Below are 26,966 nucleotides of genomic sequence, written 5' to 3' on the forward strand. Positions count from 1 at the left end.
AAACCGACTATCGTCAATGAATTGTCCTCTAACAACAGGCTGGGGGATTTAGTTTAGGGATTGCAACTTAGACATTTTTTATTCGTTTCAAAAAATCCGATCTCAGATGTTTCGAACCCACAACCTCTAGGATATCAGTCTGATATCTTTACCACTATAGTAGCCGCCCGAGCTCAATACTCTATGTCTTTGGCTAATTGAGCGTGGTACTTGTTTAAAATGCAAAGTTAGAAGTTAAATTACAGAACATAATTATAAAAATTATCTAAAAAAAATATCTAAAAAATTATAGATAAAGTAGATCAATGTGAAAAAAAGTTGGTTAAATAAACTAAGATTTAGAGTGGTTAGCTATAATGGTAGGTTTGCTGTTCAACGAATGGCTTCAACAATGCTGCCAAACCTGGTCGTTGAAAGCAGCCTGAAACAAAGCGTAGACTTTAAAACCACCGCATCATCATGCTTGGATTTAGTATTCACATCGACGGACTCCTTGATCAACAGTGTTGCACCTGCACACCTTGACATGTTTTCTGACCACCACCCAGTTGAGGTGAACCTGGCGATAAGGGAGAGGATAAGCAGGAGACTACATCGCGAGTACTATAGCTACTGCAAATGCAGTTTTGATTCCGTTATTACTGAGATGAAAGCAAACCCTTTCCAGCCTTATTGCTATAGCAATATCGACGTCAATACGAGTCTTTGGTAAAAATGGTTATTCGAGCTGATTGACAGGCACACCCCAAAAAGAACGAAGAAACGCCAAAGCTATCCACCGTGGATCACCCAGGAAACTTCTCATCATCTTAACCAACTGGCGACAGAGCGAAGGAAAATTGCCAAGAAAGGTTCTCAGCAATCAAGGAAGTTATTACTACTGTCGCAAATTTGCGAAAGAATGCAAGACGAAAATCGAGCTGAGTATGAAAAATCTCTCTTCGCCACGAGAAACAAGCAGAAAATATTCAAGTACTTGAAAAGTTTGAAGAGAGACAACTTGCCACCCATGATTCAATCAGAAGCCACTAACTGTGAAGCAAGATCGGATGAAGAAAAAGCGAAACTCTTCAATTCAATTCAAATTTCGCATCTGTTGTAACAGATGATGATTACGAGTACTTCGAACCTCCAAGTGGACATCGCTTTGGCAGCATCCAGCTGGAATCCAGTGAAGCGGAAATCAGGGCTGAACATGAGCGATTAGACCCAAACAAAAGCCGCGGAAACGATGAAATCCCACCAGTATTCCTGAAGAAAACTTTCAACGTTGTAGTCTCATCGTTGAAAAATCTGTTTGCGAACATCAAGCGACTAAGGAAGTTTCCGTCGGAATGGAAAATTGGCATCGTATCACCCATATTCAAAGACAATGATAGAAGATCCAACTACCGTCCCGTGACACTGCTGAACATGGTCTCAAAGCTATTCGAGAAGTTCATGTTTCGAGCACTGATGAAAGCCTTCGGAGCAGAGATAAGTAATTACCAATACGGATTCCGAACGAAACGTTCTGTTGTTGTTCAATTACTCTACAGCTTGACCCAAATCTACAAAATGATTGGATCTGCACATTCCGTGAACTTTCTTGTCCTATTAGACTTTTCGAAAGCCTTCGATAAGATCAAACACAGCCAGCTCCTACGGAAATTACTACAACTTGGTTTGTCTGAGGGAGTATTTGAATTAGTACGTGACTGCTTAAGCGGTAGAACCCAAAAAGTTAAAATCAACAATGTTAAAAGCGAACCCCTCGTGATCGCAGCAGGCGTCCCCCAAGGATCTGTCCTTAGCCCGCTCCTATTCTTGATATACATAAATGACCTTCCCAATGTTGTTTTTTCTTCACTTGCCCTGCTCTTTGCAGATGATCTCAAGGTGATATTCAACGAAGATGACACCTCAGTACAGAAGCTACAGGAGGACATAAATAAGTTACACTATAGGAGTGCTCAAAATCATCTGTTGTTCAATAGTAAGAAATGCTCTGTAACCGAATTCAAAGTTGGAAATCGACCAAGGACTCTGAACCAGATGCAGTTCATGCTTGGTAATAACCCGATTGAAAGTAAGGACCTCGTTAAAGATGTTGGTCTGATTGTAAATCGGCATCTAAACTGGGGAGACCATGCTAAACACCGAGTCGGCAAAGCAGTGAAGTCACTGTTCCTTCTGCGACGAAACACTTCTATGGCTTTACCACAGGAATCAAAAGTACACTTGTATAGAACCATTCTTTCACCAATCCTGCTCTTCTCATCGGAATGCTGGGAACTTAGAAAATCTGAATACCAGATCATGGAATCCTTCCACGAGAAAGCAATGAGATGGATCTGCGGGAGCATTGACTACAAGGACGCTATTTGAAAATCGAATCTACTACCACCACTTTATTTTAAAGTATTGAAAGATCTGTTGATGTTTAGTAGCCTTCTGAGCGGCAAGTATGATGTGGAATTCTCAGAAATCCGAGTTGTTGGAGAGGACAGAAGGAAAAGAGTGGCACTCCCAGAGGCCAAATATGAGGTTCAGAGATTGAACTTCTGGTACAGAACGGGGTTCCGAGTGAACGTCATCCAGAAAGTGTTGAATACAACTCATTGAATACATGTGGAGCTATTTGGAAAGGAACTGGAATGAGCAGAATCCTTGCACATGGACATTCATTTATATCTGTGAAAACTGTCGTGCATATCCTAGAACCTAACAGCGGGAATAACATCCCAGTGGCATATCCACGAAGTCATAATAATAATAATAATAATAATAATAATAATAATAATAATAATAATAATAATAATAATAATGAATTTAATCCTAGCTTTGGTTGGCACCCAATATCAGTTCTATCATCGTGGTAAATTAACCAAGTCAACAAAGATATGTCAGTTTCGTTGATTTGGCTCGAAGCCCAAGCTATGTCTAATCAACGGTCTGTTTTCTTTCCTGACATCTATCGACCTTGTGGCAGCCATAGATCAGGTAAAAAATCAAGTTTTAAACTAAATCTTTAACCTTGAAACCCACGGATTTTAGCACATCTTTTTTGTATATGTGTGATACTCAATCAAAATCAAACAATATTTTCATTCACAGATCTTGTTATATGAACGTCTTATTTTACGAATAGTTTGTCGAATCATATGGAAAGTTTAATTATCAGCTTTCGTCGTTCTTAACTTTTTCTGCCTCGTCAAGTCCAAATATGTTGAACGCTTCTCGCGCCGCATCATTTGTCAGAATTTTACATGGTTGGCTGATGGTCTTGAAGAATTCATCGAGGTCTTCACCGGTATGCGTCAACATGCTCAAATTGTGGTAGTGTTTCTTGATCTAATCTTTTGAAGCAGAATTTTTTACCAGCAAAATCTCATATAGCGTAGCAGGCCGGTTCTTAATGTTTTTAATCCTAACCTCGATTAAACATTTCTCCGTGGCCTTTGTTTGGGCCTTTTCATTTCTAAGAGAACTTTTTTGTCGATCAATGTCAGAATCTTTTTTTCGGCAGTCGTTGGCCAAATACTGATTGTAGTAATCCAGCTGCTCAAGCTCTGACAGCAATTGGTCATTCATTTTCTCCATTTTTTCGGTCACTTCGCCTTTTTAGCATCATTGAAATTCAAGTCGGCCAACTCTTGCTTCAGTGCCTCAATGGATTGCTCCTGCTCAGCATTGCAGGCTGCTGCTGCCTTTAAATTATCTCGTAACGCCAAACACTCGGCGCCCATATTTCAATTAATTCTTTTGGTGCCTCTTTGGCCTTGTCCCAATGATTATTCTCCGACATTTTCCGAGTCCGCGAAAGACAAGATTCCACTCGGTCCACTCCCGGGGAAATCTCGGAAATAATTTTCCACAATTCTGGGATGTAATACACATCTTCACCAATTTGTGGGATCTTATACCGCTATATTGAATAAAGAAAACACTTTTGCTTCTGATGTTTCTCGATATTTTCAATCTTGAACTCAAGATTTTTCCTTTTTTAGTCTTTTGTTGGTCTCCAACTCGAAACGTTCCCGTTTTTTGGTCTTAAACACAAGAGATATATTTTTGTTAGTTTTTGGTCTTGAAATCAAGACGAATTTTTTAAATCAATTTTTTGGTCTCAAACTCGAGACGTTTCTTTTCTTTTTCTTTTTTGGTCTCGAACTCAAGATGTTCTCATTTTTTTTAAAACTACTGATTTTTTAAGGACTCTTTTTCTTGAATCATTTTCTTTTGTTCTCGGCGATCAATTTTTTAATTTGAGTAATTGATTTTACATACGTGTTTGCGGTACGGGGTCAAGATTTCATAAATAGTTGTTGAGAAGAGGCTCCAAGAAAAACTAATCCTAAAAAGGATTTATGAACAGTTTATACAAATTGAAAATTGAGGTAGACTGTTAAAACTGACACAGAAACGTCCTTTGTTTTTAACCAAATGTATAAGCTTTTGGATTTTAAATTCCGAAAAAATTGTTATTTCATTTGCTAGAAAAATTTCTTGTAGAAAATGGTCGTTCTAATGAATAAAATTTTCATGGCTGTATATCCATTCGAATCTGGAATGCGTACCAACTGATAATTCCTTTTCTAGAATGGCGAAATGTTCAAACAATAAGACTTTGTTAATTGTGTGATGTGGAGAAAAAACCGCAATTCAGAATTTTGTCACTTATATTCAAGTTACTATTCATCGATTCATCATTTGGGTACAGCGGGTGCATGCAGCGATTTTAAAATTTGGATACAAAATTTTTGTATTAAAGTCCATATATATAATAGAAGAAAAATTCTAACCCTCTACTCACACAGGAACTTCTTCTGACAAAAAAAGAAATTCAGTGATTTTTGCTACCATCTTGGCACATTTAAGAACATATAAAACGAATCCTGCTCTTTCAACGACACTTTTTTTCTCGAAGAGCGTTACTGACGGACTGACATTGTTCTTTGTTATTTCAATCTTTGTTTGAAACTTCGGTCGTTGAAATTTAATTAAGCTGGAGCGTTCTAGTTCTCATAAAAAAAACTTTTCCTCTCTTTGATAATTCAGAAATTAAAAGTGTCAATAACGCTTGAAACAAACTTTTCCATAGATATTTCAAGATTACCAGTTTTTAGTTCTAAACTTTCCTCGGAGTAAAAAATACCCTGTACACCGGTTTTTTTGACCTGCTGTCCATGCAAAATAATTGCCTTTTTCCTTTATGATTTCTATTGCAAAATCTTCATATTTGTTTTTGTGTAAAATTTTTCCGAAGATAAAAATTTTCCGCTGGTCTTGTCGTTACAATAGTTTTTTGCAGGGTATTTCTTATTAAAGTGTTTGATCGTTTGACATTTTTACTCATGTTGATTTTTTTAAAAAATAGTTGACTAATTCGTGTTCAAAATATGTGATTTTGACGAAAATAGTTTCGAGAAACCCAGGGGTCCTTAAAATTTAATAGGTTTCTTTGTAGCAGCTTTCCCCAAATTGTTCCAATGTATTTTTCACTCTTCGACATGAATGGTTTCGCTGGCCCGTCGCAAAATTTTTTCAGATACCGACCTGTTGACTTTAAAGGTCTTATCTCCAATACCTGTTATGACAAAAAATGTGTTCTGCCAAATGTTCCTACAAGTTCTCTCATTAAAAGGGTATATAGATTTTAGTGGTCTTAAATTTTCTCTGAGAAAGACGACATCATCGCATACGATGCTTTTCAAAATGCAGACATTGTATAAAAAGCTTCATACATGCAAAAATCTAGGTTTATCTCAGGCTGTACCTGAGCATATTTCGAACTACCTTTTTCTTTTGTTTTCTGTACTCGAATTGTGTTATCACAGTTTGTACTGTGATCCGGAGAAAATATCCTTGCTGATACGTTATTGTCAAAATCATAAGAATATAACTTGACACAAGGTGATGGAGAAGAAAAAATTGCTAGGAATGCCAGATACAAACTTAATGATACTTCATCACACGATGCTCCGGACGAACTCGACTTTCTTTTTGATTCCATTATTTCTTTCTGAAATTCTCCTGAAACAAAAACTTCATCAGTTTCCTCACTGCTAAAGTATTCTTCATCTTGCTCAGTAAGTTATTCTTTATTTTCTCAGGCACCAATTTTAATCGGCTGCTAGACCTTGTATCCATTTTTGATGCCACTATATATTTTTTCTGCAGTACTTTTTGTTTTATTACTAGCTTCATTTGTTTTTTTACTCGTTTTGGAATATTTGTGTATGTTGCATTTTTTTCAGTGCACTCTGTGGTTTTTGAAGGAGTTGCAACTCCTCCGTTGGCACCTTTGTTTGCCCTCTCTTGCCGTTTAGAGTTTTCTTGCTCTGATCCTCTAGCTTCATTCTCAGACGTGTCACTTGTAACAATAATGAACCGTTAGTGACCTCAGCCTCAGATTGATTTTCTCTGTTTACATTTTTTTTCACTGTCTGTGGATGATTCTATTTCAATTATCTCGTCATGGTCTGAGCTGTTCAAATCAATGTTCTTCTGTTCTAATTGTTGTTTTTTCGTTTTTTGAAGCTCAGGCGTGAAGGGCTTTTCTGGTTTCTCATATTTTTTATTCGGTCATAATGGACCTTAATAGTTTTCCTTGTCTTTTTATCTTCTACCTGGATGTAGAGATCTTTTATTTGTTCAACTATTCTGTATGGTCCTCTATAGAAAGAAAAAAAATCTTGTTTCGAATTTTTTGTACCATTGGGTAGGAAACTTAACACTTCTCCTGCAATTTTATAGCTCGGTCCAAACCTACTGCGACCATGACAGATCTTCTGACATTCTTGTTTGACATCCACCAATTCTCGCCTCAACTGATGCGTTTCCTGTAGTTTTTGTTTCAATGTAAAAACATAGTCAGTTGGTGTTTCATACATTGCAGTCTGTGGTGTGCTATGGATGAAGTCTATAGGTAGCGACAGTTGAAAGCCCAGTACAAAATACGTTTGGCTGTGTTTTGTTACACTATGGATTGATGATCGTAGGCCATTATTTATAAAAGTAGAAATTTGTTCCACTGATGTTGATATTGGCCTATGTATTGGAACAGAATTTCTTCTATTGTTCTATTTGTTTTTTCAATCATCTTGTTCCTATGTGGGTGGTAGGAATTTGTTGATGTCCTCAGAATTCCTAGTTTACTGCAAATACTACAAAATAAGGTTGACATAAATTTCAACCCTTGGTCACTGTGTAGGTTGACTGGACAGTCGATTCTCACTATCCAAAGTTCAACAAACGCTCTTGACCCTGATTTAGCCTCTTGACTGGGTAAAGCTCCGGCTTCCTACTACTAACTGAAATGATTACAAAAAAGCATTATGTACTTTTTCCCTGAGACTCGGGAAGTACACAAACAAAATGAAGACTACGTTTCCATTTTGAGAGTGAATGCCGACGTTTCTGCTTAGTGCCTTTCTTTTTTAGGCACATTACATGTCGCAGCTTTCTATCCAGTTTCTGACGTCCCTTCTCATGCACGGCCAATAAAACTTTTAACAACTCCTTTGGTATGTTTTCTCAATCCTAAAATGACCTGCGCTAGGAGAGGCAAGAAACAGCTCAAGGACGTTGGACACTTTCTCCCATGGTACAAGCATTTGGTAAATAACCTCAAAGTTGGGTTCTATTTGGTGCTTACGATACAAATCCCCATGAGACAACGATTTGTAAACTCAACTCAGTATTTCCACAACTCCTTTGATGCTCCATTTTTCTTTTGCCGTGGTTTCCTTCTTTTTTGTTTAGAACCCAGGAGTATACTTCTTTGATTGCTTTGTCATTTTGCAACGGACCTCGCAGTTTTACCCTCTGAAATTTGTCTAACTGCCAATCTTGACTACTATAATTGGTATTGTCTTGATCTGCGGCCATCGCAATAGCGTTAACTAAATTTGTTTGTTCATCATCTTCTGCTTTTATGTGCGACAGACAGTCAGCGTGTGGGATATTTTGACTGCTCTATGCTTGATGTCAAAACTAAAATGCCCAAGTTTCCCTATCCATCTTGCAACCATACCTTCTGGTTCTTTAAAACTATATGTCCTGACAAAAGCCCAGTGGTCCGTTATAAACGAAAAGTGCTGAACAAGTAAATAGTTTTCAAAATATTGCGTAAAATGAACAATTTCAAATAACTTCCGCTTATTTGCTGAACGATTTTGCTGAGTTTTACTCAGAGTTTTATGAAAAACCTCTATTCTCAGTAACTTGTTTTTTGGTAAAATCTGCTCCACTGCTTATCAACGAATCATCCGTAGTTAATGTATGCGGATCCCTATCGCTTGGATATCCTAAAACTGCGGTTTCCAAAAGCTTTTTCTTTAATTCGGTTACCGCGTTTTTGCTCTCTATACTCCAGTCAAATATATTCGACTTATTTAGTAACCTGTGAAGAGTTTCTGCTGTTTTTCCGAAACCTGGAACAAATTTTCGATAATAGCTCCCAAGGCCTTTAAAGGCCCTGACGTCTTTCAGTGGGGGCGGTTCTTTCATTCATTCCACCGCTCTTATTTCTCCGGGTCGATCTCAACTCCACTGTTGGATATAATATGCCCCAAGAAGTTGGCACAATTTTGGAAAAAATTGCATTTGGATCCCTTTATCTTTAATCCATTCTCCGCTAATTGTTGGAAAACCAATTCTAATCGTTTCAGATAATCGTCGAAATTTTTTCTACAGGCAATAACGTCATCTAGTTAAATTAGAGCCATTTCGTAAGAGAAGCCAGCAAAAATTATTTCAACTGGGTTTTGAAAAGCTCCCAGTACAGTCTGTAGTCCCGTGGGAAGTTTTTTTCACTTGTACAGTCCCGGAGGCGTTATAAAAGCTGTTAAATTCTTCATCGAGCGCTATCGGAAAGTATCTCGACAAGAGATCTTTGTTCGAGAAAACCATGTTTGCCTCCAGTGAATCAATTACCTCATTAATTCGTGGGAAGGGCCAGCGTGTTTTCTCTATTTGTTTCTTCAGAACACGATAGTCTACAACCAAGCGATAGATTCCATCTTTTGGTATTAGTAATGATGGTGCTGCCCAGTCGTAACGTGTTGTTTCTACTAAATTATCTCGATCCAATTCTTCAACAGTTTTTTCCATGGATTTTCTTTTCTCAAAGCTTCTGCTGCCCTATGTACATCTGAATCGCACAGCCTTCTTTTTTTAATTTATGTTAAATTCGATCGCAAAATCCAAAATCATTTGAATTTCGCGAAAATATTATTTCATGTTTTGTAAAAAGTGACCTCACTTTTGTCATTCCATCACAAGACAAACTCATTGAACTTGCGTTCACATGCGTCTCAAAGTACAATATTTTTCTATAATTTGTTTTATTGTCAGGGTTATTTTGCTGTATTCTTGAAATATTTTCAATGTTTTCCGCATATGAGATTTTTTCATTTTCGTAAATTTTCTTTTGTTCTAATGTAGGGTTCACAACACCAATTCCACTATCAATAAGGGCCATGATCATTTTGTATTTCTCATTATTTTGGCAAACATGGGCTCCACTGGGCAGTTCTCGCCTCACAAATTTTTACATAGCTAGCTGAAAATGAAGCCCTGCCATCTTCAGCTAGTTGTTATCTAAATACGGGCAATTTCAATTGAAACGATTTGGACTCCCACATTCAAAACAATTATTGCATTACTTAGAGGCACGATTTCGCTGACCCTAATGGCGACATTTTTTTTCAAAACTCAGCGCTGTCCTTGATTGCTTGGCGCAACTCTCGTGCGAACAATCTCAGTTTTTGTTTTTGGCTGCTGGTGTTGGCAATCACGATCTACTGTCGCAATTGGCTCGTCAATCATCAGCGGTGCTTCCGTTATAGCTATTATAGTTTCTATTTCTATCTCCGGTTTCTCTTGAAATTCGCTCACTTCCGCGCAGAAACTCTTTTGGCCTCAATCCTTGGTATGAAAACTTTTGATTATTTTGCCTGTTAGATTGGTTATTCTGCAATGTTTGCAATAAATCTTTAAACGAATAACTTTTTCAGTGTTTTTATTCAACTGTGCATGGCATAAACCCGCGGCTCATTGTCCTCCGCCTCAATTCTCGTCACTACTTCAATATGTAATGCTCTTTCTAAAGGTTTGTCTAATATCATATCCACGTCTCCCAAGTTCTTTCTCAGGTCGAGTTGCACCTGAAAACTTTCTATACTTTTGATGCAATGCCTCTGAATGAGATGTTCTCTAATCTCATTGGACTCTCGGGGGTACGCTTTTAAGGCTAGAGTTTGCAAATCACCCATTTCGTAAGAGAAGCAAGCAAAAATTATTTCAACTGTGTTTTCAAAAGCTCCCAGTACAGACGATAGTCCCGTGGGAAGTTTTTTCCACTTGTACAGTCCCGGAGGCGTTATAAAAGCTGTTAAATTCTTACGATCTTCATCGAGCGCTATTGGAAAGTATCTCGACAAGAGATCTTTGTTCGAGAAAACCATGTTTGCCTCTAGTGAAACAATTACCTCATTAATTCGTGGGAAGGGCCAGCGTGTTTTCTCTATTTGTTTCTTCAGAACACGATAGTCTACAACCAAGCGATAGGTTCCATCTTTTGGTATTAGTAATGATGGTGCTGCCCAGTCGGAACGTGTTGTTTCTACTAAATTGTCTCGATCCAAGTCTTCAACAGTTTTTTTCCATGGATTTTCTTTTTTCAAAGCTTCTGCTGCCGTATGTACGTCTGAATCGCACAGCCTTCTTTTTTTTATGTTATGTTAAATTCGATCGCAAAATCCAAAATCATTTGAATTTCGCTAAAATATTATCTCATGTTTTGTAAAAAGTGACCTCACTTTTGTCATTCCGTCACAAGAGAAACTCATTGAACTTGCGTTCACATGCGTCTCAAAGTAAAATATTTTTCTATAATTTGTTTTATTGTCAGGGTTATTTTGCTGTATTCTCGAAATATTTTCAATGTTTTCCGCATATGAGATTTTTTCATTTTCGTAAATATTCTTTTGTTCTAATGTAGGGTTCAGAACTTGAACCCATGCGACACCATCTACCATGTCACTTAGTGATCTCGCTATTAATAAATGTGATTTGTCTCCTAACTATTTCACGGGCCCGACAATAATTTCTCTTTGTTGTATTTTGTTTTCCTCTTCATCAACAACTTTGCATTTAAAGAAACCTGCGATATGACAAGGAAATGATCTTCTGCAGCAATTGAAAACAGATTCTTTTTACTTTGTTGTGACGGGGACAATTGTAACGTTTTCCCAATTTTCCCGCAAAAGTGTTCTTCTGCAGTTTAAAAAACAGTCAAATTTATTTAAGAATTCCATGCCCAATCAGCATGACGTTAACTCAATTTATGTAACTAGAGACAAAACATTTATCTCAGATGTAAAATTTTGAAGTCGGACGTGAAAAGCTTTTGACCACTTTACAGGTATTTTTCCATTGTTGGCATTTTTTATGTTTTTTGTACACTCTGATCTGGTTCAGTTCTGCCAGCTGCTGGTATGATGTGTTGCTTAAAAGATTAACACCAATTCCACTACCAATAAGGGCCATGATCATTTTGTATTTCTCATTATTTTGGCAAACATGGGCTCCACTGGGCAGTTCTCGCCTCACAAATTTTTACATAGCCAGCTGAAAATGAAGCCCTGCCATCTTCAGCTAGTTGTTGTCTAAATACGGGCAATTTCAATTGATATGATTTGGACTCCTACATTCAAAACAATTATTGCATTACTTAGAGGCACGATTTCGCTGACCCTAATGGCGACATTTTTTTTTTCAAACCTCAGCGCTGTCCTTGATTGCTTGGCGCAACTCTCGTGCAAACAATCTCAGCTTTTGTTTTTGGCTGCTGGTGTTGGCAATCACGATCTACTGTCGCAATTGGCTCGTCAATCATCAGCGGTGCTTCCGTTATAGCTATTATAGTTTCTATTTCTATCTCCGGTTTCTCTTGAAATTCGCTCACTTCCGCGCAGAAACTCTTTTGGCCTCAATCCTTGGTATGAAAAATTTTGATTATTTTGCCTGTTAGATTGGTTATTCTGCAATGTTTGCAATAAATCTTTAAACGAATAACTTGTTCAGTGTTTTTACTCAACTGCATGGCATAAACCCGCGGCTCATTGTCCTCCGCCTCAATTCTCGTCACTACTTCAATATGTAGTGCTCTTTCTAAAGGTTTGTCTAATATCATATCCACGTCTCCCAAGTTCTTTCTCAGGTCGAGTCGCCCTGAAAACTTTCTATACTTTTGATGAAATGCCTCTGAATGAGATGTTCTCTAATCTCATTGGACTCTCGGGGGTACGCTTTCAAGGCTAGAGTTTGCAAATCACCCAGAAAATTTGTTAATTTTTCAACCGGCTACTGGTCTCTCCTGGTTATCATCCCCCGGAAAACTACAGGTTTCTCATTATAATGTTGTCTGAAAGCTTTTACGGTCTCATCTTAGCTCTTCCTAGTGTCCTCCAAAAGTGTACGACAGAAATCAGTAGCCGACTTTTGTAGCCTCAACGTAAAATAATGCGGCCTTTAATCAATTTTGGTGTCGGCACTGTTGAATGTTTGTTTTCTTTGCCACTTCTGAAGTTGTGACAAGAGTTCAAATTGTGTAACAAAACTTTCAGAATCATTGGAACCCGTAAAAATCTCCGGTAACAGCGTTTTTGAGGAGTGGCGCGCCATCAGCGTTTTATTTAAAAGCTGCTGTTTTTCAAACTTTTTCAATAGTTATGTTCGAAACCCGAACTATTCTTTGACACCCTAAATCAGCAGCATTTGAATTCTATTGACACTCTATTTTTCTTGAAAAATCCAAAAAAAACTCAAGGTTCAATGGTGTATTTAAAGTCGAATTATGTCGAATTCAAATTAGCTTAATTTTGAACGCCATTTTATTATCGAAAAAACCTGTACGAACTGATTTCCGATATTCGAAATATTAGGGAGTACTCAATTGAAAGTTCGAAGTTGGCAGTGTTCCTTGTCGAATCACGACACCAGTTCAAAATTCCTCTTTCGGGTCGTGATGCTAAGACGTCAAACTCGTGTCGAAAGTTGATTTTCAAACAAAAAATAGATTTCTTTCAGAAATCAGTACAACGCTCAATATTATTGGCTGGCGTTTTGCTATTTACTTTTAATCCCTGTCGCCACTATAATAGCCGACCGTGCGCAATACTCTATGTCCTTGGCTAATTGAGCGTGGTACTTGGTTAAAGTGCAAAGTTATAAGTTGAATTGTTAAGTAGATTGTGGTGAAGAAAAGTTGGCTTAATTTGACTAGATTTTATAGAGTGGTTAGCTCTGATGGAATTTTGGTGTTGTTGTTTTTTTGTTTTTGTTGTTGTTGTTGTTGGGGATTTTCTTTACAGGAGGGATTTCTCCCGATCAAAACAGTTATAGAAAATTAGTCCATGTCTCTCTGCAGTGTTGACAGTCACAACAGATCTGCCACGTGCAGACGTTTTCTGGTTTGTACCGCATCATGATATCATTCCACATTTGCTTTAGAATTCTGTGTTTTAGGCCGTGTTGATTTCCGAAGTCAATGCTGTGATGAAGTCTGTTGGCTATCCTTTGGGTGCGAAAGAAGAATTCGCCGCGAGATTTTTCGAGTCGTTTTTTTGTTGTCAAAGTAATTATTTCTTCTCATTGATCTGTTTCCAGGCAGGGTGTTCAATGAATGAGTTTATTCCTCGCTTTGTTCGGTACCCAATATCGGTTCTATCATCGTGGTAAATTACCTAAGTCAACAAAGATATGTCAGTTTTGTTGATTTCGCTCGAAGCCCGAGCTTTGTCTAATCACAGATCTGTTTTCTTTTCTGACACCTATCAACCTTGTGTTGGCCATAAATCAGGTAATAAATCAAATTTTAAACTAAATCTTTAACCTTGAAACCCAAGGTTTTTAATTCATTTTTTTTAAATACGTGTGACACTCACACTCCTCCCCCCCCCCCCCCCCCCCCCTCAAATGAAGCAGGCTGCAATTGATTAGAGCTAGTCGTTGGAGAGCAATTCTTCCGACGTTTAGTCGGTTATGTTTTACAATGTGTCACCTTCAAAGAAATTAACTTCTTCTTCTTTTGCATCTGCAATAGAGTCTCCATTGGGTGCACAAAGGAACTGGGAGGACACAAACAAAAAAGATCCGACTACCCAATTTTTTTCTAGGTGACCCAGAAAAAGTAAAAATGACCATCCCCTTTCAAAAACGACTTCTCTTCGAAAATTTTGTGCGGACGTAACACCATAAAAGGCCGAAAAAACATATATCCTAAATCCACTAGACCTGTGATCAAAAAGTGTGGTGAGCCATGTAAACGCAAATGGCAGAACAGGTATTCGGTTTCTTTTCCAATTTTGTGTTTGCCTTCAAGGCTGAATTAGCATAAATTAAAAGATTATAAAGCTTTGTTGAACCTTCCTCTTTAGCTTTTGCCAGCAAAGTAAAGATAGAATTTAAAGCGCAAAATTTATCTTCAAAATGCTATTGTGGTAATATAATGGAGAGGTTTCGTTGCTGTAAAAAACTCCAAAAAAAACGATTTCAGATTGACTTTGAATGAAGACGCCATGATGTACAATTATGATACCAGCATATGTTTTCCAGCGAAAATATGGAGCAGATTATCGCCAAGGGCACATATTGCCGTCTTCCAACAAAAGTGTAATTGAGAAAAATTATGAGTTGCTCAAACCCATCATTCGAAACGAGTTCAACATTTTGGCGCAAGGGCAAGTTACGTGGATACAGTTAGGTGAGTTTATTAAAGCAAATCCAGTCATGGGTATTCTGGTGCTAGGACAATAGATCGAAAGCAAAAATTGGGACAATAAATCGAAAATTAAATTGTTTAAGTTGCGTTTTTGCCAATCAGATTTGAGCGCCCATTTGTTATACAGCATATAACAAGTTCTGTTGTGATATTTTGTTCGGTTGTGATAGATGTATATCAAGTTCCACGGGCCGCTAAGGCATGGCCATGGCTCGCGAGGCATGGCCAGAATGTGGTAAGTATATTGCAGCTCGCAGATATTGCTCAATTTCAACCAATATGAATAGAGATCGATTTTCGATCTATTGTCCCAACTTTTCTGTTTTCGATCTATTGTCCGGTCACCGGGTATTCTCCACTTATGTCCTTTCAATTGATTTTCGAACAGCCGACAGATATAGTTGTTTCAGGGATTTGAAAAAAAAATTTAGTTGCAATTAATTGGCTGGACAACGGTAACCATAAGTTAATTTACGTAGCAGAACAAAAGTCATTTTTTGCAGTAATTGCAATTATTGATCAATCAAATGTGGCTTCCTATCAAAATTTTTGTAGTTGTTAAGAGATATGACTTGATTTACACAGAACGTTACGCAAATAGTGATATTATATGAAACATTATAAATTTTTTAATCAGTAATTCGCTATGACAAAAAATTGACCTATCGACAGCGTGACTAACGTAGCCGTTTTCGTTGGATTTTTCCCACTGTTCAACGTGACTGATTATCTTATTATTTATCGACCTCCAGAGCTTCCTGTCTTTGGCTTGGTCTTCGACCTGTAGAGAATTCCATCCTGCTTCTCTTGTAGGCTTCAGCCGATAACGGAGTGCCACGGTACTTTTTTGGGTATAGAGGCATCTTCCAGATGGCTCAGCCATCCGAAACCATTCGTCTTGTTTTTCTTTGTTGTAGGCCGATAACATGGTCAAGACGTTCCAAACTTCTGTTCTATCTTGGCCCTGATTGACTTTATCCTCAACTTTTTTTCGTAAATTCCAAATATTTTTTCTTCGCTGCCATTTCCGTCAGTGGTGGTTGCGTTTTCCCACTCCTCACGTATCGGTAACAGTTGTCCACTTTTTTGCAAGCGGTTCACTATTCCGATTGTCCAGGTCCGGACATTGCATTTGAAAATCATCGTGCTCTCCACAACCGGTTCGACGACTTGCGCTTGCGTCCTCTTCGTCAGTTGGGAGTGCTTTGGTCTCCGCTTCACCTTTGTCCAGGCTGCGTTCCTCTTGATTCGTGTATTTTGCTTCTCCTAACCATGTTCCGAGGAAATGGGTTTCAGCTGCGTATTTTTCACAAAGGATTATGTTCTCTTCTTTCGCGTCATTCGTTTTCTCTTCGAAGAAACTCTGATCTTCTTCATTGCGTTCTTGGTGTTCTCCATTTGGGGCTCTTGGCGGAGAATTTTTGTATCATCAGCAAAGAGGACGTTCATGACTCGGAACGACTGGGCTTCCTGGTTCCTCTGGTCCCGTCTTTGGGTCATACTCGTGCTTCCCGGTATATACGTCACACTTGCCCCTTCGTCTCTTTCTAGTTCTGCAGCCCGCATTACCACTTAGTGGAAGATATCAAAGAGAATGGTTGAGAACGTGCAGCCTTCTCTTAGCCCTCTTTATCTGTCTTTCAAAACCATAAGTCTTAAGATTTTTTCACTAAAGTGGGCAGTTTACTAGGGGGTAGGCCTTGCGCATATCCAACAGACATGCCCGACTCGTTTTTTTCCTCAAGCCTTCTTTTATCCTCATGAAGTCGAACAGGTACTTGCGTTGCATCTGCCTTGGATATGTTTCGACGGAACCCATCCTGATTGTCATCTATTGCTGCATGTTTTTCACTCCCTTCTGTGAGTCTGAATGTTGAAACTCGGGCTAAAATCCTACTGATCATCGATAAGAGGCACACTACTCGAAAATTCCCGGTGTTGTTCTCGGCTCCTTTCTTGTGAAGAGGCACAATTATTCCTGTTTTCACTACATTGTCCCATTATTTGTCCGAAGTTTCAATTTTGTTCTGGATGACTATCACAATCTTCTGCTGAAAACCCGGTTGTGCTGCATTCATGAAAACCATTCTGACCTCATCTTCTGTGGGTGCCTTCTCTTTCAGCTTCTCACGCTTTTCACATCTCTTGCTCAGTGGGGGTGTTACTCAGTGATCAGGCATCTTCACGTCCCTCATTTGAGGTGTTCGGGCATTTCTTGATGAGTCGCCTTGCCTGAAGCATATCTCCCAGATTGTTCTCGTTCCTCTTCTATTGAACTTTTTCAAAGTGCTCCCTGAAAGTTTCGGCTCAGATTGTAGTGGCTTCTGAGCTTGGGACAGCATAATCTCTCAGTCCAAGATGTTCGAGGATTCTGTGTATCTCCGATGTCTTGTCGTTGCATCGCCTCTTCGCACTTCTCTAGATGTTTATTCCACCTTTCGGTTTCCCACTGTTTCAGCTTTTGCATGTTTTATCCCAAACTTTCTTGAGCACCTGAACAATGTCCTGTCGCTCTTCGTCCGTAGTCTCATTTTTTCTGTTTGTAAGCTCCTGGATTCTGTCTTTGTAGTTATTTGCCTCCTCTGCGTAGTCTTGCATCAATTGACTGGTTTTGCTCATCGTGTCCTCGATACCGCATACCTCCGCTGCTTGTTTCAATTTGCCGGCTACTTGTCTCCACGTCAGTTCCTCTGCTAGTCGACTCTTAATCAGAATAACTTTATATGCCTCTCGAGTAGAGTCCTGCTTCAATGTCCTCCAGTCAATGTTTTATTTCCGCTCGATGTGGTACTTCTTCACTGCTAGGATCTCGAGCTTCAGTACTTTTTGTCGAGGATCTGACCATCAGTCCTCTGGCACTGTCCTTGCGTCTGTCACAAAGAAGTTTGGGTGCTTCCTTGTGAGAAAGTAAAGTAATCGAGTTCAAACCATTTTCCAGTTCTGGGGTGACACCAAGTTCCTCTTCTTTTGGCAAAATGTGTCCACTGTAAGTAGGTTTTTGAGTTGCTCCCTTTCTACGACTTCGTCTCCGGCGGCTGAGATGTGGGCAGTCCAAATTTTCCAATTGTTGTATCTCTGCCGGTGTGTTCCTGCCGACCAATCGGAGCATTGTGGTCGCCTCCAATCAGCTGCATTTCGTCTCTTTTTGCAGCAATAGCAGTGTTCATTGTCTTCCTGTACTCGTCAATTGCTTCCTCATTGTGAGATACTGGTTGATACACTGCAATCAGTTTTATGTTCTTGGACGTAACCATCACGACCCTCTTGGTTATCCATTCTTGGTTTCCTTGGGCCTTCCAGTCTGCTGCCCATTGGTGCCTCGGAACCAATGCTGTTTTTTATCCGTGAATCATGACGGTGTCCTCAGAGCACCACCACACACCTTCACTATGGGATGAAACTTCTGACTTTAGAACTATTACCTAGTTGGTCTCATCTATTGTTCATAGTGTGTGCTGTATGCGGCCCCTACCGTCAAATTGGATCTTGCATCTCCGCACATTCAGTATGGCGGTTGAGACGCCTTTTGCCACGCGTTTAAACTTTGCTCCGTTTTGCATCTCCAGTGTGTGCGCTCCCTAATTTTCGCCTTTCCTTATAACTGCTGTTGGTTATTTTGAACACGACGTCGGTTGTGATGCAGATCTCGCCACTTCACTTTTTGTTTCTCTTCGGCGTTCGTGTCTCGCTGCTCGTATAACTTTTAGTCTTCGTTCTGCCCAAACGTTGACGTTCTCGCTTCCTGGCCCAGAGTTTGGGTGGATTCCGAGTAGGAAGCATGCTATCCAGACCTCAATCTGTCTCAGTCCTACTCAACACGTTCGGCCATGTAGACATAATTGGCTTTGTTTTTTAAGGAGACGCGCTGGTTGGCTGTTCCTGGGCCACTCCCTAGCCAAAAAGAGTCCTTGATACATCGGCTTGCTTCTTTAATCGTTTTTCTTCCTTTTCGGGCTGATGCCGCTGTTGTAGAACCGCTCTCCACCTGGTCGGTACGACATCTGGGAAGCATTATGCAATGTGTCATGTAAACTAAAACTCGTCAAATTTGGGGTATACCGATCCGTGATGCTCCATGCGTTTACTTATGGAATCAGCTGCATCAGTCTCTCAAGAATGGATCTACAGTTGCTGGAAAGATTTCCAGAAATGGAGAAAGTGGAGGAGAAAGTTCCTGAAATGGAGGAGTCCTGAAATGGATAAAGGGGGATTAAAATCGAGAATACATTGTGCAGCTGAGAACATTGAACACCCCCTCTTCTGCTCTAACTTCAGCTGAAGGACCTGCTCTTATTTTCCAAATTAATATCGGAAGGTACTGCAGACTTGTCCTCGCCCAACTGTGCGGATGAGCGCGATAAGAGGAAAATCATCCTTTTGTCACAAAAGGAGCAGAAGAGATAAAGCTCGATCGGATTTTGTGTTTAAAACTTGCCGCATGACGAATCAATTATATTCTTACATAGATGGGAAAAAATTGAACGGACTAGAATAAGAATTGTAGAGACGGTGTAGAAATTTGTCAACGAAAGGTGTTCCGAAGTAAATGTCTGTATATGGCAATTGCACTGCGATTGCCACAAGTGCAGAGAAAATTGAAATTGGATATAACTTGAGCCCAGGTGACCTGTATCTCAGCAGCTTCAGCTATAAATCCTCAACGACGAAACAACATTTGTATCGTTCTAATCATTTTTTGCGATTAATTTAGAGTCACCAATCAATCATTGCAAACAATTAATTGCCAATTATTGCAATACCACTTAATTTTTCCAAATAACTGACGCTGATTGCCTTAAGTGCTGTAGAAATGAAATTGATTGTTCAGCTTTGGATTTTGCCTCATTTGGATTGGTCTATGATTTTTTGAAAGCGTTACTGTTTGCAAAAAATGTTTTGAGAATCAAGTTTTATCACAACAGCAAAGACGAAAATCGAAGTAATTTGCTGATTGCTGAAAATAAACTTCGAAAAGCAGCGTAGGTGTTCGGATACAATATGGTCAGTTTTGGAGAATTAAGTCCCACGGTCCGAAGAGGCATTACCATGGCTCATGAGCAGGGTTATAAATAAACGGCATATGCCGAAACGCCGAATTTGCCGATTTAGGCTAATTGCGCGCCGATTTTAAAATTTATATGCCGGAGATCTATACTGGTAATTTGAAGTTAGGTTAATTGAACAAAAGTAAAAGCGGATTAATCCAACTTTCTACCGCGCAATTAGTCATCGCAAATCTATCATTCGCGCTTTGTTGAACTGGTAATTAACAGCTTTATTTAACTATGCCTAAAATCGCGCCTTTCACGTCAACTAAAGAGGCTGTAAAACAACATCCTTGCCTCAAAATCTTATCCACCGAAGAGAAAAAGCTTCTAGTTTTTTGCGATTTATGTGGCAAATCGTTCCATGTATCAAAAAGTAACCATATTGCCGATCACTGTGCTTCAGATAAACACATAAAAAACGCAAATCTTAACAAATTGCGGCAGAGTAACTTGACACATTTGACACGTACGAATAAAACAACTGTGGTAGACCAGTTTTTCCTCGATTTAACCGAGTCATGGATTGACGCAGGCCTTCCGCTGTCGGCATTAGACCGAGAAAAGTTACACGGTGTCCTCCAAAATGGATTCAAGCGGGTTATTCAAAGACATTGTCGCGTCATGGCCGGCTTTCTACATTGAGTTCGATGAAGCGGAGTATCTTGGAAACAAATATGAAAGCAACGCAGGTCCTGTGTTCCAGAACATGCAATTAAGGAGTGCCAGGGTTCAAACTACACCATCACGAAGGCGGTTGAAAAAGTCAATGATCTGATTGAAAAAACGACTGATTTAGCGATGACAGGAAACAACACAGCCCAAACAGCGCTCGATAAATTAAACACTGTCTTTGCGAAAAACAAAGGTTTAATTTCTTGTGCAAAAATTATTCGAGGCGAAGGCGTTACTGATCCCGTGCAGATCGGGGTTTACAGTTTTGCACCATGTACCTCTGTCGATGTGGAGAGGTTTTTCTCGGTTCTGAAGTCTTTCGTTGAAGATCGGCCAAATTTGACGCCCGAAAACTTGGAAAAGCTCATGTTTATTCGGTATAATAAATACCTAAACTTGTAAAAACTTACGTTGCCGAAAAATAAATTTTTCAGCCGAAAACTGATTTTTTATGCCGTTTTAGGCGCCGAAAACAAGTTTTTAGTGCCGTTTATTTTCAACCCTGCTCATGAGAAATGGATGGACTTCTTGTTTTCATTTCGCTAAGCTTGTGAACAAGAGTTGGAAAATTATATCATTTCATAAAAGTATAATTTCCTTGCTACAATTGATTTTTTGCCGAAAGAAATCATTTATCAATTATGTAATTGAAAAACGCCAATTAATTAGAGTTAAAGAAAAACATTTTTTAAAGTAGAAGTGAGCGAATGACTTCCGTCATTTCATCGAACGTCGTTTCTTAAGTTGACATTGGTTCTTGTCTTTTCAGAACTTGGAAATATTGCGTTTCTCGCTTTTACAACTTTTAACGCTCAGACCGCTTTAATAGACGCAGAGAAAATTGCTACTGCGACCCTTTCTTGTTTCGCCCGTTAACGACATCTTACGCCAGTCGTATTCGCTACTGACTCGGGAGGGTGGACTCAACATCAAGAGAGCCAATGGATTATAACATGGGTTGCTCTGCGACGCTGAGTGCTGTCGCTGGTTGCTGTCTCGGGATTTGAGACCTTACAGATGTCTTCATCTTAAAGAATGAGATCACCCAAGGCAAACAACAGACTCGACTTGAGAGGTTGCATCACAAAAAAGAGATAATTTTCATGTTACGTAAGGACAATGATCACATCTTAGTGGCATTAAAAGGAGCCTCGACTTGCCTCACTGCCATGCCTTGTGAAACGTTAACGGTTTGACGATTGCAAAATCGGAATTCCTTGACGGGTTGTGCATTCGGTAGAATCTCGAAGCCAAAATACATCTATCGATTGCTTTGGGGAAAGATCACACTAACCATGACCTCCACTGTGGAAATGTGGATTTTACCCACAAGCGTCACAACGAAATAATGAGATACGTTTGCGAAGATAATGCATGACGTATGCTATACATGCCATCGCTTCAATTGCAAGAAGGCGAAAGCTTCAACAAATCTATAAGCACTGATAACAACGCTCGACTTGACATTTAAGCAGAATGGCTTGTGGGGATCTAGATCCAACAAATATAAAGCACTAAAGCAACTAGCTGAAAATCTCTGAACTAAACGGCGAATCCTACTCTGATGCAATAGCATGCTTTCGTACAAAAATGTTTTGCACTCAATTACGCAGCGCAATTGTGCTTCTCAGAGGATTCCGTTGTTCTGAACGGGTGACTGAGGTTCTTTATACTTGTAGTGTTCTGCGCGAGAGAAGAGTCTATAACCTAATTAGTGTAGTACTATTTCAACGCAATGTTGCGGCTCCTAGAGCCTAGAATGTGCTAAGAATTTAAAATACAATAATGCATTTGTGCGGTGTATTTTTACGCTGCTGTGGTGTTTAATAGTGGAAGGTCACTGTTTTATCGATTGGGTGGATCACTCCCTCTTTTGTGTAAATATAGAAAAGAGAAGTTGGCATTAGTATCTACGCAAATAAATAGCACAGTGAGTAATAGCGGTCTGAGAGAAACGGCAAATCCTTTACACGAAAATACCATGAGAATTGTTTTGAGCTTTATTTTGTCTTTTTTGGCAAAAAGTGGCCATAGTTACCAAAAAAGCTCATAGAAAGAACTGCCTGAAATGTGGTGAATGATAGAAAAGGGCAACCGATAACAGGCTACTCGTGTTCTCCCGTTTGCCACAAGCCTACTGTACCTCACTGAGACAGATCTTGAAATTCGAAACTCAAACTATTCAATTTTGAAGGCTACTATTTTGGTTTTTTTTAAAATACAGTTTTAATCCAGAGCGAAACTTCATGATTGTAAAAAAAATTAATTTCGAGAAAATGTTTGCTTCGTGCGTACATCTTTTTGGAGAACATGCCATTCCAACAACACTTCAACAGCCTTTGTTATTGTTTGTTTGCTAAAATTAATCTGGAGAATTGTTCTGACTACTTTGTAGATTTTTTAAGTTTTTGAGAGATGTTTATTGTCCATACTGAAATAAAAATGTGAAAGTCGAGAATTTTTTGTGCATTTTTTCCTTTAAAGTAACTTTTGTCTCTCGAGTTTCTGCATTTTCTTAAGGTTTACGAAGTGTTTGTTACGTCGTCTTAAGTTCGATATCTTATTCCAGAGAGAAGTGAGCATCGTTATTCACTAGTGAGTAGCGAAGATGGCACGATATCTCTGTACGACTCTGAGATAGCTAACTCTGGAAATGACCTCGGACAGCCATCAAAGCCACTAGCTGTGCTGTGCAGTGAACATTTCATTCGAAAAGGACTACCGGACAGGCTGCGAAAAGAACGGAAACTTTTCAAAGTTTCTCCAAATTCTCACTCCAGATGCGTGTCACGCGTTCAATGGTGGCCAGTTGACAATGGCATTTTCACCTCTAGGTTGGCTTCTTTCATTAAAAATTTGATAATTGAACTTATTGAACAAATTAATTACAGGGGCAAGTTCATTACGCACTGATATTACGGCCATAGATATTGAGAGACACTTAGACGCATCTGTTTCCGCCCTTCTGTCACAATAGTTTTTTCATAACATTGCTTGAAGAACTTGATGTGAAGTCTCTCGGAGGAGATTAGTCATTACAACTGAAGTATGCATAACGCATAACATAAGAGTACGAAAACACCACTAATCGATGGTCATTATTGACCTCCAAACAGTTGACCAGTGACAATCTACTATAATAGTGTGACCTCATATCTGGGAAGTGGTACCTCGTGGGATTTTAACATTAATTTAAGCAATTGAGACTTAGTGGCAATTGATTTGTTGTTAGTGGCCACGATGCAGTGCTTAATGTCTGGGATGCGAATGAGTTGGAGGTTGTGTGTGAATATACATCTTCATCATGTGGAATTATCTATGGGCATGCGACAAACCCAAGTGGCTCTGGGGTCATCGCAATTGCAACAGAAAGGTGATTTTTCTGTCAGGTAAAACATGAGAAAATCTGTAAAGCAGCCAAAGTTTATTTGGGTTTGTTGAAATTTCCGATAAGCAGCTAAAAGTGACAAATTTGATTTCAGCTGGCTTGAAATCTCAGCTGACCTGAAATCTCGGCTGACTTGTACGAAAGCGAGAAAATAGCGAAGAGAATCAAACGCATTACCTTCTACGTTATCGAGTTTCAAGCGTAGCGTTCTGTGGATTGGGCGACCAATCAGTTTTCTTTTTCTCCCGACATGTAATGAGTGAAGGAACTCTATGGTAGCGTGCCTCTTCTTTGTTGTCATTTTTGACCCCCCAATACTCGTCGTAGAAAGACATTAAAGGTATCATATGATAATCCTCGTACAGCTGTAATTTTGGATTTCGTGGCTAATTAAACCAGTGACCTTGGGGTATAAGTTAATGCTCTCCTCTTTTTTACAATCTAAGAATCATATCGGAGTGATCTCGTTTTTTAGATGTTATGATGTTTTAGAAGTCATGTTTCTTATATTTGATACTGTTTTCCAAGACGTAACTAAAAACGTAGACAACCCAAATGTCTTTACGTTCATTGAATTTTGTTTACTTAAAAATGTGCTTTTTTGCAAAAATTGCGTAAAAATATTTACCCAAATAACTTTATTGTCAATCGAAATGTACCATCTTTAATTTATCAGAAATCTTTAATTTATCAGAATTGACTTCATTACGAAATGGAAGCAATTAATCAAAAGCATTTATCAGATCACCAGTAAATGCGACTGACAGAATGATTTTAATGTCCAAATTGAGAAAATTTTAATTTAAAATAAATGGAGTCAGAAGAAAAATGTTTTACTCTCTTAGTACAGTTTCTACTTAAGCAATGTTTGTACTGTTCTAGTTCACAGTATAATCCAACAACAATGCCAGAGTATTTCAGAAGAATGGTTTTATTAGGCTACATGGGTGCGCGTAAATAAATAAATTCATTTTCAAGACCAAAAATTTTGAAGAAAAATTGAACTATTCTACCCGGATCTTAGTGTCATAATAATTCAGTACTGAATCATGAAAAATCCATTCTGATTTTTTTCTATTTCAAGAATTCTTGACAGGGCATTTTATAGCCTGATAATTGTAAATTTCAGAAACCGTTTCTGATTTTATTCTTCTCAGACTGAAAAATAGACTGGGTTTGGTCTGCACAGAATGAAATTTTGATGAGTCATGCACTGAATTTTTTCTGGACAGCCTAAAATTCAGACTGATTTTTTCCTGCACATTAAGACGTTCAGCCTAATTCTTGTTAATAGAAAAACGTTGTCTGAACTCAAAAAGGTTCAATTTAAAAGAGTACAGAAGGTGAAATATTCATTCAAATTGCAGTTTTTGATTAAAAAATCGATAAAAAGTTTGAGTTTTCGCCTGTTTGTTACTATTCTGCATTGTATTCTCCATATCCGAAGCAACGTGACTATAACAGCAACGTGTGTTCTCCATAACAGCAACGTGTATTCTCCATAACTGTATTCTCCATAACAGCAACATGTATTCACCATAACTGTATTCTCCATAACTGTATTCTCCATAACAGCAAGGTGTATTCTCCATAACTGTATTTTCCATAACAGCAACGTGATCAACCGTTTGTGCTCATTCACGGAGTTCTGAAGCGGCTGTTGCACCTTGTACCTGCGCCAACAGCCGCCAGATCGATCATCACCTGCCGTCAAATTCCTCACAGAGATGCGTCTGAAGTTTCAGGTGTCACGAATATGAACGAATAGTACACAATATGCCCAAATTTGCATCAGATACATCTGAAATAAATGAAACCAGCCAAGAAAGGTACCGATTATGGAAACCATAAAAATACATTACTGCTTTAATGATTTAAAAACAAATGTGACAAAGTTACGAGTTGACAAAGGTGCTGTAAACTGTTTACACAGAACTCACACAGAACTCATATAGAACTCACATAGAGCTCACTTAGAACTCAAAGAAAATCACCAGCTGCGTACAAATTCTTCAAATACGGCAAGGATTAAAGCCGCTAGATGCCGATACCCCTCGCCTTCAACATCGAAATGGCAATCATAAGCATGAAAATCATTGGGTTTTATAAGTTTTGTACTTTTATAGTGAACACCTAAGTTTTCGCTCAGAAAAATATTATTATTTGCCACCAACACAGGATCCAGATCACCACGTCTCAAATGTCCAGCAAACTTCACCTTGGATGGCCAGACGGCCTTTTTGAACTCTAAATATTTTTGCAGAATGAACCAAATTTTTTGCGTTTTTACGTCATTGTCACCAACAATAACTAAGATATGAGTAAACTGTCGTGCGAAGTCCACTAAATCGATGAGGTGTTCGCTCCGACGTCCACCTTGTCCGTCGTATTGAGCTCTGAAAAATTCAGTCGATTTCGATTCAAAAAAATTCAAACCAAAAAAATTAAATATTTTCGAAAAATGTACCCGAAAATTTTCAGTGGCTCGTCCTGGTATAGATAATGCTGCGCGTTTCTCAAATTTGAGTCTCCAAGCACGAGAAATCTCATCTAAAAGAAAAAAAAGTGAAACCAGTTGAGAAACTGAAGTGTTGAAAGACAGAAGTAGCGCAAAAATCAAAAACTTTTAATTTTGAATCAAATTTTCTATAAGATGGAGCAAAAAATCGACCCCCCAACCTAGGTGTTTGAACTTCCAATTAGGCCTACTTTAAAATTATATATGCGATTTCTCGAAACAATTCGTTGGGTTCAGGAGAAACTGAAGTGTTGAATGACAAACTCCGTGCAAAAGTCAAAAATTTTTAATTTTGATTCAAATTTTCTATAAGATGGAGCAAAAAATCGACCCCCCCAACCTGGGTTTTTGAACTTCTGATTAGGCCTACTTTAAAATTATTTATGCGATTTTTCGAAAAAATTCGTTGGGTTCAGGAGAAACTGAAGTGTTGAATGACAAACTCAGTGCAAAAGTCAAAAATTTTTAATTTTGAATCAAATTTTCTATAAGATGGAGCAAAAAATCGACCCCCCAACCTAGGTTTTTGAACTTCCAATTAGGCCTACTTTAAAATTATATATGCGATTT

General features: G+C 38.7%; 3 protein-coding genes across 6 annotated transcripts in view; 2 read left to right on the forward strand and 1 right to left on the reverse strand.

Moving 5' to 3' along the window:
- LOC142345871 (uncharacterized) overlaps positions 1 to 26,966 on the forward strand; it is a 372,085-nt gene that overhangs the window by 214,993 nt on the left and 130,126 nt on the right. The gene's annotated exons all lie outside the window — the stretch shown is intronic.
- Positions 1 to 26,966, reverse strand: part of LOC142335503 (uncharacterized) — a 163,104-nt gene that overhangs the window by 26,739 nt on the left and 109,399 nt on the right. The window lies entirely within an intron of this gene.
- Positions 14,525 to 26,966, forward strand: part of LOC142335470 (DNA excision repair protein ERCC-8-like) — an 80,831-nt gene continuing 68,389 nt past the window's right edge. For 2 of the 3 annotated variants that reach the window (XM_075383988.1, XM_075383997.1), the window contains exons 1-3: positions 14,525 to 14,752; positions 23,060 to 23,324; positions 23,723 to 23,863. In XM_075383988.1, coding sequence (XP_075240103.1) covers positions 14,581 to 14,752; positions 23,060 to 23,324; positions 23,723 to 23,863 — 578 coding nt within the window. In that variant the 5' untranslated portion in view covers positions 14,525 to 14,580. Of the gene's footprint in view, positions 14,753 to 23,059; positions 23,325 to 23,722; positions 23,880 to 26,966 lie in introns of those variants that run through there. The other variant, XM_075384005.1, reaches the window with a different exon arrangement.

This window comes from Convolutriloba macropyga, chromosome 1, assembly GCF_964194025.1.
Source record: "Convolutriloba macropyga chromosome 1, txConMacr16.3, whole genome shotgun sequence".
In the NCBI taxonomy this organism is placed as follows: Eukaryota; Metazoa; Xenacoelomorpha; order Acoela; family Convolutidae; genus Convolutriloba; species Convolutriloba macropyga.